We start from the raw sequence: 20,026 nt of genomic DNA on the forward strand, positions 1-20,026 counted from the left end.
CTCAACTTTCCCTGGCCTCCTATTGGGCTAATATTTGGGAGCTGAAACAATAGCTTTACTGAAGCAATGGTGGGCAGTTCCTGGAAAGTCATGTGAATGTCTGAATTGAACCAATTCGTCAAAGACCATTTTCTGTTCATTCCTCACCTTCCTCACATCCCATGGTGAGGTAGAGTCCCCAGAGCACGATAATCCTTTCCTGAGATACAATGTAGAGGCTCCTAAGAAAATGAACAAAAGAGAGGCTAATTTTGGCTCTTCTGGGACTAAAGAAAAGAAAAACAGACAGGCAGGTCAGGTCCAGCTCAAGGAGACCAGGGTAGGCCTTGTTTTGTAGTGCCAGGGTATCTGCTCAGATCACCAGGGAATTTGGAGAACAATGCAAGGGGGTGGAGGGTGGGGGGGAATGGAAACAGAGCCTTGGCCCTCCCTGGCTGTAGTGACCAAAGCCTTATCCAGGCTCTGGAGAGTTCACTAAAATGACTGTCTGTGGCTTCAGACTTGAATTTCGTTTTAATGGTAAACTCCTTACCACTTCTTCCCATCTAAATTATGAATGAATTAAGATTCAGGGATTTCCTACAGACCCAGCAGTGGCTCAGGCTCTGCAGGGCTCTGTGAAGCCCTGAAAGTTGTAGGCTAATGTTGGTATGCAGCAGCACTTTTTTCTGGGGTGAGGTCCTTGGCTTTCCTCGGATTCCCAAAGGCATCTGCCGTCCAAAACTGTGCACCTCCAGGAGGAGAGTCTATCTCCCCACTTTGGTCCCCGCCAGGCACAGCTTCTGCCCTTTATGGCAGTGCTGGTTGGATTTCAGTGTGCGGTAGCTTTAGCTGGGTATGATGTTAAAATACAGATTCTGATTCAGTAGGTCTTGGTGGGGCTCACAAGTCTGCATTTCTAACAAACTCAAGGTGATAAGCAGCTCAAACTGCTGTTCCCAGGATTACACTCTCAAGTGGCAAAGCTTGATGGCAAGCAATGATTCTCTCACCCCAAGCCTGGATCACGGCCATAGGCTCTTACGTGGTCTCTAGTTCACTGTGCCCGTGGCCACTGGAGTGATCTCAATGCACAATTCTGATCTTGTTCTTCCCCCACCTTTGCCCTTCTGTGGCCTCCCTCCCCAGCCTCTTTGTTCAGTAAAGTCACCTCAGAATCCATAAGCAAAACATTACATGATTTGTCTTCATCCTGTCTTTTCCCCCGGTGTGCCGCTCTATGAGCAATTTGTTCCGTTCATGCAGGACTGCGGAAGATCAAGGACTGAGGGCAGGGGGCTGTGAATCAGATCAGTGTCTGAGCCCTGTTCCTGCCACTTACTAGCTTTGTGACCATCTGAAATCCAGTTTTTTCATACGCAGAATGGGAATAAAAATACCTACCTCGTGGGAGTATCATGAGGAGCAAATGAGACATTGTATGTAAAGCATTCAGCATGGTACCCACTCATAGCCACTGCTCAGTAAGTAGTAGCTGTTGTGACTTAATCATAATATGCCCTAGAATTTCCATTTGTCACATGATTTCCTGGTTGGATTGTTCTCCCAGTTCCCCTTTGCAGCCTGCATCAGATGCCACCCCCTCCTCAAATCCTTCCTGATCCCCCTTCCTCAGTCACCATGCAGTCTTTGACCTCGCTTGTAACATTGCGGGTGATTTCTTTCTATACTCTGCCTACAATGCCCAGCATAGTTTGGGGGCACGTATTAATAGCTGTCACTAAAAAGTTTTATGAAACTGGGTTGTGTTCTTCTTTCTTTCTTTTTTTTTTTAAATTTTTTTAATGTTTATTTATTTTTGAGAGAGAGACAGAACGTGAGCCGGGGAGGGGCAGAGAGAGAAGGAGACACAAATCCAAAGCAGGCTTCAGGCTCCGAGCTGTCGGCACAGAGCCCGACGCGGGGCTCGAACCCACGAGCCATGAGATCATGACCTGAGCCAAAGTCAGACGCTCAACCGACTGAGCCACCCAGGCGCCCCTATGTTCTTATTTCTTTTTGTCATGTATGTATTGTACATACTTGTAATCCCTACTTCTTAACCACAATGGATATATATGTATTCTCCTTGGAGAGATTTGTTTGGTTATTTCTTTTTCACTTCCAACTAATTTAATCCTCCATAATATCTATAAATTCTGCCTTGACAAGTTGAAGATCTCAAGAGGGTATGAGATTAGCATGGGCATTACCTTATATTGAAGTCACTTCACTCCACAAATGTTTTTATGGGCATCTTCCGTGGACCAGACACAATAAATGACAGTAGCGAAGATCATCACATTTGCTCGGCAGCAATACAGTGTGTAGCTTTCCTTATGGAGGCTCTGGCTCCAGGACAGCTTCTGCCATCCAGGAGAGGACAGGGTCTGTGCTGAGGCCTCCCTCTGTAAGCCCCATTGTGTGCCCTCAGGGAACCCATAAATACCAGGGATGTTCTGCTGTAGACCCAGACAAGGATCCCGTGAAGCTATTTCCCAACTCTGAAGTGGTTTGGGCAGAATATTCCACTTCTCTGAAAAATCAGTCCTTTTGAGTATTTGTACTTTTATCCCAGCCTCAATTCCCTAATAATGAAGGCCCCCACCCAAGCAGACTCTAGGGCTTACAAAGATTTTTCACATACATCAGTGAGACTGGTCTTTGTCACAGCCCTCAGAGGTAGAGTGGGGTTCTAGATCCCTATTTTTAAGTTGAGGTGCCAAAAGCTCAGAGGAAGTAAGGAATAGACCAAGGTCTTGTGGCAAGCAAATCCAACACTCGAAACCTGAATGCAGACCTGCCGACTACAGGTCCAGCAATTCTTTCTGTTGTGACTGAATCTTGGGTCTCTTAGCCAGGAAAAGATGAAGCAGGATAGCAAAACCACCCCTCTGCTACGTACTTTCAGTGCATTTCCTGAAGCTGGGAGGGCACCAGTGAGGGGACAGCTGGGGGAGATGTGGGGCTAGAGAGAGGGTGGCCCTTCTACCATGTCAGCAGGAGAGGAAGCTTGCACATAGAAGATCCCTGGCCTTCCTCCTTGACTCTAACCTCACGGACTGCAGTGGGCCTCGCAGAACTTTCTGGTCTGTTGGGAAAGGAAATGGCCTCCACCACGTGGGCCTAGGCAGGGAGGCAGCCAACAGGCATCGCCCTCAGAAGACAGGTGAGCTGAAGTGGGCGGATTTTCTTGTCATATGTGACTTTCTGTGGCTGCTTCCCATCAATTTTCCCTTTTAGCAAAGCTAAAATTTAAATTAGGCGTCTTGTGTCTTAGGCACCTGTGATTCATGAGATTGCCAAGGGGAAAGGTGACTCTCAGAAAGTCAGTGTGTGATCCAACTGCCCTCCCACTCTGGAGGTGTCTCTCCATTGCTACCTTCAGGATGCGGCATAATTTTCATTGAGACAATCCATGAGTTTCCATAGGTGGGGGAGATAGAGATTCCAGAAGTCACTTCTAGGTACTTTTCAGGGATTGGGGTTCACAAGCTTTAAGGTCCACTTCCAGCCCTGCTTCTAACTAATAAGAGTGTTTGGGCCAGTGCCTGGACCTGAGCCTCTCTGCTGAGAGCTGTAAATCATGATGGGTTAAGTGATTTCAGCTTTGATGCACATCTGCATCACCCAGGGAGCTTTTTAAACTATACCTAAACGGGGGCCCTGCCCTCAGATCTTTATTCAGTTGGTCTGGGTGAGGCAGGGGACTGATATTTTTTACAAGGTCCCCCAGGTGATCAATAAAGGTGAAGAAACGGGATGGGTTCATCTCTGAGCTCTTCTGGAGACCTGTGGGGGAGAACTCATGTCCATCTGGTCCACATTCCACAGTTCACCATGTGGCCGTTCCAACCTTTAAACTCAAGGCCATGAAAGACCAGAAAGCACTGTACAGAGGGCCACTGGCCAAGTCCCTTATTTTAAAGTGGCAGGGGAGAATGCTCCTAGGGAGCAGTGTGTTCCAGGCACACAGGAAGGCAGGGCAAGCAGTTTGTCCAGGCATTTGGCCCCCAAGTCTGTGGTCCTGTCTTAATGCCACACAGCTCTGAAGGAAGCCCAGGAAATTACTGGAGAGCAAGGTAACACTTTTGCCCTGTTTCCCCAGTAAGCCTTTCACCTAGTGGTGCTTTGGAGTCTGGTGAATAATTACTCATTCCTTCTGCACTGAACTACATATCCAAACTCCAGAGAAGCAGATTATTCTTATCCACAGATGAAGAAACTACAGGTGGAAAGATTGAGACTTGCCCTGGTCACACAGCACGATAATAACAAAGGCTGTGTAATGGAAACAGAAGCCCTTGTTTTTCCTGGAGGAAAATCCCTTCCTTTTCACCTTGACTTAGCTGTTCAGAAGCAGCAGGTCTCCGATTTAGCAAGCTCTGCTGAGAAGTGGGGCAGTCCTGTTGAGGTGCTTCTGCGCCAGAAGAAGAGAGAGCACCTTCTAGGTGAAGCTTCTCTAGTGGGGCCACTGTGCTTCTGGCACCTCAGTATCTCTCACATGTTTACCCTTTCCCTTTCCATCCTGTCCACTGGTTTTCCCTGCCCTTCTATTCAGGACGAGCTGTCGAGGCTGTTCTAAGCCACATCATTCTACCTGGAAAGGCAAAAGGGCAGGAAAGCTCCCACCAGGGCATGTAGGAGGTGGTGAGGAGGAAGAATGTTAGGCCTTCCGTTCTCCTGTGGGTCAGCAAAATAGCTGAAGAGGTAGGTGCTCCAGCATGAAACCATAGTGGAAACTCCTGCTGGCTCCTGCAAAGTTTTGCGTGTCACCACACATCCATATTTATGGCTCCTTACAAAGAATGAAAAGACTATTTTCATGCAAATCTACCATGTTAATGTAGATTTCTTTCTAGCTCTGCTCAATGGAGAATCATTTCTGAGGTCCTGCTGTTGTTTCACTCCCCCTTCCCACTCAGCTCTAAATTCATTAGCAGCCACAGAAAATGTGCTTCCAGAAAATGTGCATCCCATAGACATGTGTCAAGCAGAGAGTTTGTCCAGCCCAGCAAAGCGGCTTTGTGTGGCTTTGGTTTGAAGGTCCCAGCTGATGCTTCCCTTTTGGGAAATTATAAACTCTCCACCTATGGAAGGTTAATGGATTGGGCTAATGAAAAATCTGTTAGAGCAAGCACAGCATCTATAGACCCCATGGCTAGAATAGCCAAGACAGTGAACCAGCTCAGTTAGGCTTGGGCCTCTGCCAGCTGCCTGACCTTCAGCATTCTGTCAGTACTGCTCTGGTCTGGCTTTAACTGACCTCTGTCATGCCAGGTGTGGCCACCAGCCTCCAAGCTGGCCCCTAGTGACCCAGTTCTCTTGGTATTCACCCCTTACACAATGAAGAGGGCTGGTCCTGTGACCAATAGGATATTGTAGACTGCTGGTGTGTGGCTCCCCAGGTGAGATCATTAACAAAATTGCAGCTTCCACGTTGGGCCCTTTGAATTGCTCACTCTGGGAAGTGAGACTTCCTGTTGTGAGGACATCCAGGCAACACTGTGGAGATCATGTCAGGAGGAACCAACTTCCAACATGAACTTGCCAGGCACATGAATGAGTCATGTCCGGAAATGGATCTTCCAGTGTCAGTTAAGCCTTTAGATGTTTCTAGCTCCTCAGCATTTGAGTCTCAGCTGAGGCCCCAGATATCATAGAACAGAGATAAGCTGTCCCCACTGTGACTTGTCTACATTCATGACTCACAAAAATAATGGGATAAGTCTTTATTGTTGTTTTCTGCCATTAAGTTGTAGGGGTGATTTGTAACGCAGTAATAGATGACTCCAGCCTAATTGTGTATGGATATGAGCCATTACAAAATTGTATCTGCAAAATGAATCCCACTTTATAAAGCAATCGTTCAAAGGTGGATTCTTCTATACCTACACTCTAAATTGTATTCATGTAGTCAAGTATTCATAATAGAGGTGGGTTCTCCACCTACAAATACCAAGAAAGGCTCAAATACACCTTGCTGACGGAGGGGAAATGCAAAGTCCCCTAAAAGAGCCCTCACTTGAAGAAGCGGTCAACACGCTTAACTTCTCTCACCAAACCTGTCTTTAGCCCCTAGGAATCTGACTTTAGTTTCTACCACTTGTTTGGAATCATCTTCTCTCCAGTCATCAGGAGCCTCCTCATCTATAACTCCAGGAGTCTAAGTTCTGATTCTCCTGTAACTTCTTGATAGATCTCTTCTTTGATTTCCTTGATACCTTTGTTCCTCAGTGGTCCACCTACTGCTTCCTCTATTTTACTGGCAAATCTTCCCCTGAAGCCCCTTTTCATTCTGGCCTTCTCTCAAGAATTCTCCAGACTGAAGAGAAATGGACTGCTTTGTGAAGGAGTGAGCTTCCTGTCCCTGTAGGCTTTAGTAGATACAGGGTGACCATCTAGCAGGGATGTTCTGAGAGGGATTCCAGCAGTGGTCTCTGAACCACTAATCAGCAATATAAATTCTGTAATTTTTGAAAGGCTTAGGTACCAAGATACCTTTAAGAATATTGAAGGGACGCCCGGGTGGCTCTCAGTTGGTTAAGCATCCAGCATTGGCTCAGGTTGTGATCTCGTGGCTTGTGAGCCTGGAGCCTGCTTCAGATTCCGTGTCTGCCTCTCTCTGCCCCTCCCCTGCTCATGTTCTGCCTTTCTCCCAAAAATAAATAAACGTTAAAAATAAAAAGAATATTGGAACCAGGACAGTTATAATCCCAGAATTCAAACTCATTATAGAGAGTTGGAGCTGGTTAGGTTCTTTGAAATAATCTACATGGTCTCATTCACTAAAATTTCAACTCTCTCTGTAGAGATGACTCCCATTGTTGTCTCATGACTAGAACTATTTTCCAAAAACTAAGTCCCAAGTTCCCTCCAGGAACCTGTACATCTACCCCTGGGTGTAGCCCATGCCTTTCAAACTCAGGCTGGGTAAGTCAGATGCACTGTCTTCTTCTCCAAATCTATTTGTCCTCTTCACTTATCTCAAGCACACAATCCTCTGGTTGAGTCATCTTCTCTCTCTTTCCCCTGTCCTCCAAATCTATATTTTATCAGTTGCTAAGACTTATTCATTCTTTCTCCTTAATGTCCTTCTCATTCTTTCCCTCTGTATTAGTTAGGGTTGTCCAGAGAAACAGAACCAAAAATGTGTGTGTGTGTGTGTGTGTGTGTGTGTGTGTGTGTGGTATACATATGATTTATTGTAAGGATTTGGCTCACATTATTACTGAGACTGACAAGTCCCAAGATCTGCAAGCTGGAGATGCAAGAGAATCAATGGTTTAGTTGTAGTCAGAACCAGGATTGCTGATGATATAGTTGCCATTCAAAGGCTGGCAGGCTTGGGGTGCTTGGCTGACTCAGTTGGTAGAGCATGCAGCTCTTGATCTCAGGGTCGTGAGTTCGAGCCCCACAATGGGTGTAGAGATTACTTTAAATAAATAAACTTAAAATACACACACACAAAGGCTGGCAGGCTCAGTACCCAGGAAAAGCCACTATTTCAGTTTTAGTCTAAAGGCAGGATGTGACTAATGTCTTAGCTCAAAGCATCCAGGGTCAGGAGGAGTTCCCTCTTACTATTGGGAGGGTCAGCCTTTTTTGTTCTATTTAGTCCTTCAACTGATTGGACAAGGCCCACCTACATTAGAGAAGGCAGTCTGTTTTATGTAGTCTACTGATTTAAATGTTAATCTCATCCAAAAACATCTTCACAGAGGTCCCCTGAATAATGTGCACCCCATGGTCCGTGAAATCAAGTTGATGCATAAAATTAACCATCAGACCCTGCGACCCATCCCCATAGCCTCTGCCCTGATTTGGGCCTATATTAATTTGCTACCCCTGCCAGCACTCTTAGTTTCTCAACCTATAACTAGACTCAAGTCCCAGCAGTCCCCAAGTAAGATACAAAGTATGACCTATGAGGAGATACACTACACTCCAAAAAGAATTTATATGTATAGAAATCTAGAGAATACATGTAGAATAGGTCATAAAAGGATAGGATCATAGTGGATGGAATATCAAGTTGGATCAGGCAGAATTTATTGGTCTGTGCCCACTCAGCAGAGACTCCAAATTCAGTCTTTTAGATTGAGGGGTTAGAAGAGTCTTTAATATGTTGGTTAGTTGACTAAACCATGGACCCAAAGGTGGCCTATACGAAATGAAGTTAAATGCCAGAACCTCCTTGGCATATTGTAGAGGAAGGTACCCGAAAGCTTAGAGAGATTGGTACGTTAGAATGAACTTACCATGTAAGACCTGTTCACCAGCTCTGGGAGGGTGGTCAAGAGGACACACCTTTCACCACCACTGTGAAAAACTTGTGAGGGGAGCCTCAGCATTCTTGAAGAGTTCTGTAGTCACCCTTCTCTGTAGGTCAAACATTACAGTAGGAACTGCAACCACCAAATTGGGATTCCTGATGCAATGAGGATAATGGGACTCTGGAATGGCAGGTACTTAATCAACAAGAAAAGAGGGATGTGGTTACTGTAATTGGATAACTGAGCCAAAGCAATAATCACAATAGTCTGACTCATAGAGACCTATGACATTTGGATAATAGATCATGGTTCCTTTGTGGAAGACTGAGAGAAAGATTAACAGTATAAAATTCTGGCATTGTAGCAGGGTCCTTCCTCAAGGAAACCTGGACTCCACTTCAAGAGGTTCTTGGTCTATAAATTGGCTCAAGTCTGAGAATCGATTGAAGGGCCATTATGACTCTGTTTTGGTCATCTAAGATATATCACTGTTCACTCAACCTAAAGTCTTATGCTTATAGAGGCAGGAATCCATGCTGATCCATGGGCTGTGCTCAGTTATTTGGCTGGATGGTCTCAGGGGACTTGAAAGGAACATTATTGGAAAGTTGGTGACAAGGAGATCTGGGGAAGAGGTAAATGTATAGTTTTCTCCAGGCAGAAGATATGAAAATATTTATCTTCCATGTTAATGCTCACCGAAGGGTAACCTCACCATTTAGTCAGTCAGTCAGTCAGTTGTCAGCCAATAATTCACTCACTCACTCATCACTAAGGCATGATCCCATAATCATACGACCTTTGAACAAAATGGGAGTTAGGGGCAGCAACATGCTACACTGTCAGAAACCCACATGTAACTTTTGACTCTGCCAAAACTTAACTACTAGTAGCTTATTGTTGCCTGAAAACCTTCACAATAACATAAACGGTTGATTAACACATATTTTATATGGTATATATATCTAAAGTAGAGAAAAGAAAATGTTATTAAGGAAATCATAAGAAAGAAAAATACATTTACAGTACTGTACTGTAAAAAAAAATCCATATCACAGTGGACCCATGCAGTTGAAACTAGTGTTGTTCAAGGCCAACTGGGCATATTCTTTGCTGAGGTGTCTGTTCAGGTCTTTGGCACATTTTTAAATCAGGTTTCTTATTGTTGAGTTTTAAGAGTTCTTTGTATATTTTGGTTCATGGTCTTTTATCAGATATCTTTTGCAAATATTTTCTCCCAACCTGTGGCTTGACTTCTCATTCTTTTGACAATGCCTTTTGCAGAGCAGAAGTTTCTGACTTTGATGGAGCCTAGCTTATCAGTTATTTCTTTAATGGATCGTGCCTTTGGTATTGTATCTGAAAAATCATTACCATATCCAAGATCATATAGATTTTCTCCTAAATTATCTTCTAGGAGCTTTGTAGTTCTGTGTTTTATATTTAATCCTATGAGTTAATTTTGTGACGAGTGTAAGTTCTACGTCTAGATTGAGTTTTTGCATATGGATATTCAGTTGTTCCCACACCATTTGTTGAAGAGACTGTCTTTGTGCCATTGCATTGCTTTGCTTCTTTGTCAGAGATCAAGTGACTCTATTTAGATGGGTCTATTTCTGGGCTCTGTGTTGTGTCGATTGTTCTAATTGTCTGTTCTTCTACCAATACCACACTGTCTTGATTACTGTACCTTTATAATAAGTCTTGAAGTTGAATAGTGTCTGTCTTCCAACTTTGTTTTTCTCCTTCAATATTATGTTGGCTATTCTGGGAATTTTGCCTTTTCCATATAAAGTTTAGAATCAGTTTGTCAATATCTATAAAATAACTTGCTGGGATTTTTATTGGGATTTCATTGAATCTATAGATCAGGTTGGGAAGAACATAGACTGTCATGTCATCTGGAAACAAAGATAGTTTTATTTTCCTTCCCAATCTCTATATCTTTTATTTCCCTTTCTTGTCTTATTGCACTAGCTATGATTTTTAGTACCATGTTGAAAAGGAGTGGTGAGAGGAGACAGTCTTGCCTTGTTCCTGATCCTCGTGGGTAAGTGTTTAGTTTCTCACCATTGAGTATGATGTTAGCTGTAGGATTTTTTGGTAGATAGTCTTTATCAAGATTAGGAAGTTCCTTTTATTTCTAGTTTACCAACAGTATCGTCATAAATGGTGTTGGATTTTGTCAAATGCTTTTTCTGCATTTATTTATAGGGTCATGTGATTTTTCTTATTTAGTCTTTTGATGTGATACATGACATTAATTGATTTTTTTTCATGTTGAACCAGCCTTGCATTCCTGGGATAAATCTCACTTGGTCTTGGCATCTAATTCTTTTTATACATTGTTAGTTTTGATGTGCTAACAGTTTTGAAGATTTTTGTCTCTGTGATCATGAAAAATATTGGTCTTTAGTTGTCTTTTCCTGTAATATCTTTGTCTGGTTTTGGTATTAGGGTAATGCTGGCATCATAGGATGAGTTAAGAAATATTTTTTTCTGCTTCTGTTCTCTGAAAGAGGTTGTAGAGAATTGGTATAATTTCTTCTGTGATTGTTTGGTGAACCCATGTGGGCTTGGTGTTTTTGGTTTTGAAATGTTATTAATTATTGATTCCATTAGATCTAGGCTTGTTCTCCAGTGCATTTTTCATCTCAGAAATTGTAGTTTTCATCTTGAGAAGTTTGATTTGTCCCTTTTATATCCTAACTTTTGAACATATAAAATATAGTCATAATAACTAACGTTTTTCTGTGCTGATTCTAATAACTCAGTGCTAAGTTGGTTTTAATCAGTTATTCTCTTAATTATGAGTATATTTAGGAAAACATAAGCTTCTTTTAAAACATAAACATGCTTCTTTGCATGCCAGGTAATCTTTAATTAGATGTCAAACATTGTGAATTTTGCCTTGTTGGTTGCTGAATATCTTTGTATTCATATACATTTTTCTGAGCTTTGTTCTGGGATGCAGTTAAATTACTTTAGAGCTTTGCTTTTATAATTTATTAGATTGTGTCTGGATCAGTGCTCAGTTTGGGACTAATCGTTAATCCCCACTGTGGAGGTAAGATCTTCCTGAAAACTCTACCCAGTGCCCTGTGCATTATGAGTTTTTCATGTCTGAGTGGCAGGAACAGGCACTGTTCCCAGCTCTGTGTGAGCACAAGGCACTCTCCCTTATTAGTCATTCTGATGATTCTGTCCCTAACCTCAGGTTCTCTCTTCCAATATGTGCACAGTACTCTGCTGTGTATTAGAAGGAGACCTCTGTAGATCTCTGGGTTTTCTCCTCTCTGGTATTCTGTCTTACGAACTCTAGTTGCCTTTGTGTCCCTGGACTGTGAGCTGTCTCTTCTCAACTCAGTCCACCAGGCTCTACCTCAACACTCCCACCCCTGTGCCACTGCCTGGAGACTTTCAAGGCTTGGGCAGTTAAAGGGCTCACTTCATTTGTTTGCCATTTGTCAAGAATCACTGTTTCTCAGTGCCTGATGTTGAGAGCCATAAAAGCCATTGTTTTTGGATTTTGTCTGGTTGATTGTTTGGTTTATTTATCTATCTATTTATTTGGCTGTTTAAGGAAAGAATGCTTTTATAATTGGATTCTTACAGAAAAACTTTTTTTTTTAAGTTTATTTATTTTGAGAGAGAAGAGTGAGGGAGGGGCCTAGAGGGAGGGAGACAGAGAGAGAATCCCAAGCAGGCTCCTCACTGTCAGTGCAGAGCCCAGTGTGGGTCTTGAATTCACAAACCTGTGAGATCATGACCTGAGCTGAAATCAGGAGGCAGTGTCTTAACCGACTAAGCCACCCAGGCACCCCCAGAAACACTTTTTTATTTGTAACCAATGGTCATTGCCACTTGAGAGGTTACATATTTATGTGAGCTATAAGATAAACTCAAATCAGCCAGCAGGAATTTCTGAGGCTATTCTAGGGGTGCCAAACTGATTTCCTGACTCCCTTGTTTCTGGGAATTCTTTGAGTTATTTGGTTCTAGTAGCTTGTTCTAAATAATGATTTTATGAAATTCCTAACCATGTTATTTTATTCTCAGAATTAAAAAAAAGAAAGAGCAGCAACGTTACGCTGAGGAGCAGAGGATACTAAGAATGAACTTCCATGAAGAGCCATGTTCAGGAGAGAAGATGAGTGAGAAAATAGCCCAGCTACAGCTTGAGGAAGTAAAAGGAGCCAGACAAAAACAACAACAGAGAGAGAAGGAATGCCAAAGGTATTTTGAAAAGTTCTGCATGAAGTCCTGGCTCTAGCAGAATAGCACTGTATTTCCTCCCGTGCTATTTCCCAGTACAAGAGGAAGAGTTGAGGCATGGAGATGTGAAATAATTTTACTAGTGAAAGCTGGTGAAATAAGGACTCATGCTCATTCTCTTCCTAGTGGTTCACTTTGCCTGATCTTACTGTTATCTTTATATAGATATACGGAAGCTCTAAGAGCCCAGATCCAGGAGAAAATGCAGCTGTATAATATTACTTTACCTCCACTATGCTGCTGTGGTCCTGATTTTTGGGATGCGCATCCTGATACCTGTGCCAACAATTGTATTTTCTATAAAAACCCTAGAGGTAAGCTTCTTAAAGGAATGGTTGGGGCCTGGTGGCAATGAAACAAACCAACAAACAAACAAACAAACAATAAATGTAGTGATTGTAGTAATTTAGCATTCATTGGTTGTTTACTAGATGTCAGTGACTGTTATAACTCCTTTACAAAGCAACTCTTGAGACAATAAAAATAATTATAGTGAGTTAAAATCCTTTTTGAGATCTGTTACCTTCTTGTCTCCACTTATGCTGGGGAAATATTTCCGTTCCACCGTAGGGAGACTTGGATTCCAGGTCCTCCTGTGAATGCAGAAATGAGAGCTTGTGTTTTAGGGCCATCGAAGTGAGGCCTCTGTCCAGTTACATTCCCTACTGCCCAAATACTTTAATGTTATTTAACATAGACTTATTACCACCTGTATCCACATTAGACTGCCACTTCTGCCAGGTGACACTGAGGAAAATGAGGACCAGTATCAGCTCTATATTCAGGAATCCCAGCTAGAGAAAAACAGAGTCCTTATTATTGTCACCAATGTTTCTGTTTCCTGGCTGTCCTTAAATATATTTATTTATTACATAGGGTAGAGATTGTGTAGGCTTCGTGTGCATACCAAAAATACTGCCAGTATTTGTATTCCCCCTGCCCTGTCTGTGTGATACAAGTTCCTAATCAATTCTGTGAGTTAAATTTTAAAAACACAGATCTTATCATGCCATTCCTCTATTTCTAAAACCTCTAGGGTTCACCATTACAGTACGAAATGCATGCCATATTTAGCATATTTTCTCTCTGGCCCCAGGTGACACTCCAGCCTTATCAGGCTTGCTACTTCCAGTACACATCGCTTTCTTTTATCGCCTTTCCTTTACTCTTATTAATCCTCCTAGACCGTCTTAAATGTTACTACTTCTGGAAATCTTTTCCCTCTTCCCGGATGTGTTTTCATTCATTCTGAAATTCGTTATGTGACAACATTTTGTATATGCCTCTGGTTTGAAAGTATTACCCTGAAACTTAATTATCTCTGTGTCCATCCTCTTCATTATCTTTTCTGTCCTCACAGAGTGCTTGGCATGTACTAAGTACTCGATAAATATGTATTCAATGAGTAGGCAAAGTTAATACCTATGAGACTTAGTAGAGAAGCAGTACTAATGGGAAGGAAGTGGGGAGAGTAGTGGAGAATCTGACTGACTTCATCACCGTGCAAATCTTTATTTGCAGCATATACCCGGGCACTACATTCGGTCATCAACTCCTGTGATATCCCTGTGGGGAACTCAGCTCTTCGAGTCGCCATGCATAATTTGGTTTCTGCACACAGACGGACTTTGAAAAATGTGTAATGAGAATCTGAATCCAACTGTTAGTATTTCAGTCTTCATTTAAAACCAACCCTGAGAGATTATTTAGGAAAAACTGATAAAGTGTATAAGATATGTAATCTAGAAAGAAAGACTGTCCCACGTAACAACCGTCTCTATAATTAGATCATTACCATTGTTTCAGTCTGTGCTTGGGGCTGAAATTGAAAGCTGGCTTCCAAGCTTGTCTTTTTGCCGTGAACTGTGCGGAGTCTCTTGTTTTTAAAAAATGATCAGTTAGACCAGTAAGGTTTTTTTACTTAGCTCTGCTCTGATCAGAAGAGATCATGAGAAATCATTGAGATTATCTCATTTATTGCCTTTTTAAAACTGTTTCTTTGAGTCTTGACAAAACTGGAAATGTCTAGATAAAACAGAAAAGATGATGAAATGGGTTTCTGAGCATCAGTGGCCATCTACATTCCTGTTAGCTGTTCTAGTTATATATAGCGATTAGAGATGAGAAGAATCTGAATTTGATGCACATTTTGTTTTCCTCAAGACTTTTCTCTCCTGGCTTTTAAACTTATTGCCTCTTTCCCCATTCAGTGCCATTGGCCATAGTACTTTATAATTTTATAATTTTGTACTGTAAAAACAAGGTAAATAAACCCTCTGTCTTTTGAGCTTCTTCTATGTGAAATAATTGTGAGTGACATTTCAAAAAGTAAATCTGAAGTCAAAGTGAGTAAAGGTCCTGCCTTATTTCCCTATCTTTTAAAAATGTGAAGAATGGCATATCTATAGAGCAGATGAAGTAAAAATTTCTATAGTTAGTGTGAATTTGTTATTTCATCACTGATTTCCTGACACAAAATATGAAAAGGTTTAGTATTGAATTAAAGGTACTGAGAATTTCTTTTTCCCACTTTCTCTAATGATCCAGTGTTGAAGAAGCACATAGGTTACATCTCAAAAAACCCCTAAACATCAAGCCAGGGTCAAAATTACCTGTATGACAAGATTGACTGGTTATTTAACCAGATTAATAATCCAGTTCAGTCAAAATCTTTAAGTATTTGTATCCATGATTCAGCCTTTAAGAGTTGTATTTCTAACAGTTTTATTGAGATATAATTCATATGCTATGTGATTAACTCATTTGAAATGTGCAGTTCAGTGGTTTTTAGTATATTCTAGGATTGTGCAAGTGTCACCACTGTCAAATTTTAGAATAGTTTCATCATTCTAAAGAGATGCCCCCATAATCCAACAATCCCACTACTGAGTATGTATCTGAAATAATTGGAAGTAGGATCTCGAACAGATATTTGCATACCCATGTTCATGGCAGTATTACTCACAGTGGCCAAGAAGTGGAAGCAACCCAAGAAGTGTCTGTCGACAGATGAATGGATAAGCAAAATGTGGTCTATACGTACAATGGAATATTATTCAGCCTTAGAAAGGAAAGAAGTACTACCACATGATATAATATGGATGAGCCCTACGAACATGCTGAGTGAAGTAAACCAGTCACAAAAAGAAAAATGCAGTATGATTCCACTTATATGAGGAACTTAGTCAAATTCATAAAGACAGAAACTAGAATAGTATTGCTGGGGTCTGGTGGGAGGAGGAAATGCAAAGTTGTTGAATGTGTAGGGTTTCGGTTTTACGATATGAAAAAGTATTGGAGATCTATTTTACAACGGTGTGAATCTACTTAACATGACTGAACACAGCGTGTACACACTTAAAAACAATGACAATGGTAAACTTTAGATTATGTGCAGTTTTTTGTTTGTTTGTTTTGTTTTTTACCACAGTTAAAACTTTTAAGAAGGAAAATTCCATCCCATTAGCAGTCACTTCCCATTCCCTCCTCCCTCAGCGCTCGGCAATCACCAACCTGCTTTCTGTCTCTATAGATAGATTTACGTGTTCCGGACTTTTCATAAGAATGGAATCATACAATATATAATTTTTGTGTCTGGAGTCTTTGTTTAGTATAATTTCTTTTTTTTTTTTTTTTTTTTTTTGACGTTTCTTTATTTGTGAGAGACAGCAGGAGTGAGGGAGGGGCAGAGAACAAGAGAGGGAGACACAGAACCTGAAGAAGGCTCCAGGCTCTGAGCTGTCAGCACTGTCAGCACAGGGCTTGACGCGGGGCTCGAACTCACGAGCCGTGAGATCATGACCTGAGCCGAAGTCAGACGCTCAACAGACCGAGCCACCCAGGCGCCCCATGTTTAGTATAATGTTTTTAAGATTTTTTCCATGTTTTAGCATGTATCAGTATAATACTTCATTGCATTTTGTTGCCCAGTAATATTCCACTCTATGGATACCACATTTTATTTTACGCATTCATCGCTTGATGAACATTTGGGCTCTTTCTCCTAATTGGCTATTATGAATAACGCTGCTATGAACATTTGCTTACAGATTTTTCTGTGGACATATGTTTTCATTTCTCTTGGGTGTATACCTAGGAGTGAATACGCTGGGTCACGTGGTAGCTCTATATTGAATGTTTTGAGGAATTGAAAATCGTTTTCCAAAGTGGCTGGCTATACCATTTTATATTTCTACCTATGGTGATAAGGGTTCAGATTTCTTCACATTTACCAACATGTGTCATTATCTGTCTCTGATTATGGCCATCCCACTGGGTGTGAAGTGGTATCTCACAGTGGTTTTAATTTGCATTTTCCTGGTGGCTAATAATGTTGAGCATCTCACATGTTTATCAGCCATTTGTATATCTTCTTTGGAAAACTGTCTTTTTAGATCCTTTGCCCATTTGTACTTGGGTTATTTATCTTTTGATTATTGAGTTATGAGTGTTAGTATATTCTCTATATAGGTCTCTTATCAGACATATGATTAGTGAAGGTTTTCTCCCATTCTGGAGATTTTTTTTTCACTTTCTTGATGATTTTCTTTGCCACACAGAAGTTTTTAATTTTGATGAACTCAAATTCATCTAAACTTTTTCTTTTGTTTTTCTTTTGTTTCTTTAACCAATACCTAATCCAAGGTCACAAAGATTTATTCCTGTGTGTTCTAATAAGAGTTTTATAGTTTTAGTTCTTACATTTAGGTCTGTGATCTATTGTTTTTCTTTTTATAAGTTTATTTATTTTGATAGAGGGAGTGAGCAGGAGAGAGGCAGAGAGAGAGGGCGAGAGAGAATTTAAGGAGCCTCCACACTGTCAGCATGGAGCCCGATGGCAGGGCTTGGACTCAGAAACCGTGAGATCGTGACTTGAGCTGAAACCAAGGGTTAGATGTTCAACCAACTGAGCCACCTAGGCGCCCCGGTCTGTGATCTATTTTGAGTTAATTTTTGTGTAGGTGTTAGACCTGGGTCCAACTTCACTTTTTTGAACGAGGATATCCAGTTGTCCTAGCTCCATTTGTTCAAAAAAATTATCATTTGTGCCGTTGAATTGATATGACATTCTTGTCAAAAATTAGTGGACCATTAAGGTAGGGGTTTATTTCTGAACTGAGTTCTATTCCATTAATCTATTATGTTTATCATTATACCAGTACAATCTGTCTTGATTAATGTAGCTTTCTAGTATGTTATGAAGTTGGGAAGTGGAAGTCTTCCAACTTTGTTCTTCTTTTTCAAGATTGGTTTGCTATTCTGAGTCGCTTGCATTTTTCATATGAATTTCAAGATTACCTCCTGCAAAAAAAGCTAGCTGAGATTTTTTTTTTAATAGGGATTGCATTGAATCTATAGATCACTTTTGGAGCAATTACCTTGTGATTCATGAACACAAGATATCTTTACATTCATTTAAGTCTTCTTTAACTTCTTTCAACAATGTTCTGTAGTTTTTAGAGCATAAAATTTGTACTTACTTTGTTAAATTTATTCCAAAGTATCTTATTCTTTTTGATGCTATTTTCAATAGAATTATTTTCTTAATTTTATTTGCAGATTGTTCATTGCAAGTGTATAGTAATGTAATTGATTTTTTGTATATTATTCTTGTGTTCTGCAACCTTCCTGAACTCTTTTTTACTTTTAGTAGTTTTGGGGGGGTTTCTTGGGATTTTTTAATATATAAGATCTTCTCATTTGCAAATAGAGATAGTTTTGCTTTTTTCCTCTCTGATCTGGATGCCTTTTATTTCTTTTTCTTGCCTAATTGCCCTGGGTAGAACATCCAGTACCATGTTGAATAGGAATGATGAGTGGACATCCTTGTCTTGTTTCTAATCTTAGGGGGAAAACATTTGGTCTTTCATCATTATGTGTGATGTTTGCTGTGAGTTTTAATAAAAGCTTTTAATAAAGGGTCCCTGAATTCCCTTTATTAGTTTGAGGAAGTTACCTTTTGTTACTAGTTTGTTGAGTGTTTTTATCCTGAAAAAGTATTTAATGTTGTGAAATGTTTTTCTGCATCTATTAGGATTATTGTGTGTTTTTTGTCTTTTTTTTCTCTACTTAATAAAATGTATTACAATAATTGGTTTTCAGATGTCAGACCAACGTTTTACTGCTAGGATAAGTTGTATTAGTTCTTACCTATTTGGTCTTGTACTACAAGCTTTTTGCTTGTTCATTCTATTTTTTTTTTTTTTTTTTTTTTTTTAGTTTGGTTATCTGAGATAGGTGAATTGACGTGTCTGACACCAAGTTCACAGTGAAATGATAATGGGATTAAATCTTGCATAGGATTAAGCAACTTTCCAGTCTTCTTCCTCTAGGTTCAGTCTATGAACATAAATCTCCCCTGAGCAGGAATATGTTTTGCGTTGTAATTTGGTCATATATAAACAATGTTAATGTTATTTCTGTGGGGTTAGAGAATGCTGGGATAGCTAGCAGCTACCAAGGAGGAAGCCTGAGTCTCATAACCCTTACTGATGGTAGTGTGGCAAATCCTGTTTAAATTGGATGAATGCACTTTGAAAAGAAGCTTGGAATCTAAGAGTTTGCTAATTTATAAGTTTGTGAACTCATGGTTGGATGGACAAATTCTACAAGGTTTCTAAATGAGAAGGACCTATAAAAATGAAGAGACCTGGATGTAAGAAGTGAGCCTAAGTGAGATAGATTTTGATTTCTGGGAGGGGAGGGGGGGTATTAAGTTTGGACTCACTAATTCAAATAGGGTAGGTGGCAGACATTTCAAATAAACAACTGAGTAAGAATGAACTTTCTTAGATAATTATTTCTTTATTCTCCTCAAATTTCTTCTAGGTTTTCCCTCATACTTACCAGGTGGTGACAATGCTTCCTGTATCTCTGGAAAAACAAGCTGTCAAAGGGAGGTTCCCCAAGTTCCCACCATCCTACCTACCTGCCTACCTACCTGTGTATCTTAGTTCTTAATATGGATAAACTTTTATTCTATCTTAGGCCTGCTCTGACTTGTGGCTAGATCCAGTTCCCTTCCACCTACTTAAGGAAACAATGCCTCAGCATTTCTCTGCCTTGTCTTCTGCATCATAATTTCCTCCTCACTCCTAGTCTTGCTATCAGTATATAAAGCTGCTGTGATTTCTTCCATCTTTAAAACCAACCAGAGAGAAGAAAACCTATCTTTCTTCGCCCTGCCTTCCCCTTTACCTACCACCAGCCTTCTCTGCTTCTCTTTCTGACAAAACTCCTTGAGTTGTCTCTACCTCCTCCTCCTGTTCTCACATTCTCTCTTGAATGCATTCTAGCAAGACATTTGCCTTCATCTCTCCAATGAAGATGCTTTTTTCCGAGTCACCAATGACTTCCATATTGTTAAATCCAATGGTCATTCATTCTCATACTTCCTCTTGACCTTTCAACAGAATTAAACATTTTTTTTTTGAAGTTTCTTATCACCTGGCTTCTACAACACCAAAGCTTTTGATTTTTCTTCCAACTCAACTGGT

The 20,026-nt window shown here is 40.7% G+C and overlaps 1 protein-coding gene and 1 non-coding gene across 13 annotated transcripts in view; one reads left to right on the top strand and one right to left on the bottom strand.

The window, feature by feature from the left end:
* Positions 1-20,026, top strand: part of CCDC15 (coiled-coil domain containing 15) — a 102,780-nt gene that overhangs the window by 70,193 nt on the left and 12,561 nt on the right. For 8 of the 12 annotated variants that reach the window (XM_058687185.1, XM_058687183.1, XM_058687177.1 and 5 more), the window contains 3 exons: positions 12,315-12,491; positions 12,696-12,844; positions 14,052-14,817. In XM_058687185.1, the coding sequence (XP_058543168.1) occupies positions 12,315-12,491; positions 12,696-12,844; positions 14,052-14,173 (448 nt within the window). In that variant the 3' untranslated portion in view covers positions 14,174-14,817. Of the gene's footprint in view, positions 1-8,776; positions 8,891-12,314; positions 12,492-12,695; positions 12,845-14,051; positions 14,818-20,026 lie in introns of those variants that run through there. The other 4 variants (XM_058687179.1, XM_058687178.1, XM_058687182.1 and 1 more) reach the window with 3 other exon arrangements.
* TRNAQ-UUG (transfer RNA glutamine (anticodon UUG)) lies at positions 1,892-1,976 on the bottom strand. Its single transcript has one exon. It is a non-coding gene; the product is annotated as a tRNA-Gln (tRNA).

The sequence above is a fragment of the Neofelis nebulosa genome, chromosome 10 (genome assembly GCF_028018385.1).
Source record: "Neofelis nebulosa isolate mNeoNeb1 chromosome 10, mNeoNeb1.pri, whole genome shotgun sequence".
Classification (NCBI taxonomy): Eukaryota; Metazoa; Chordata; class Mammalia; order Carnivora; family Felidae; genus Neofelis; species Neofelis nebulosa.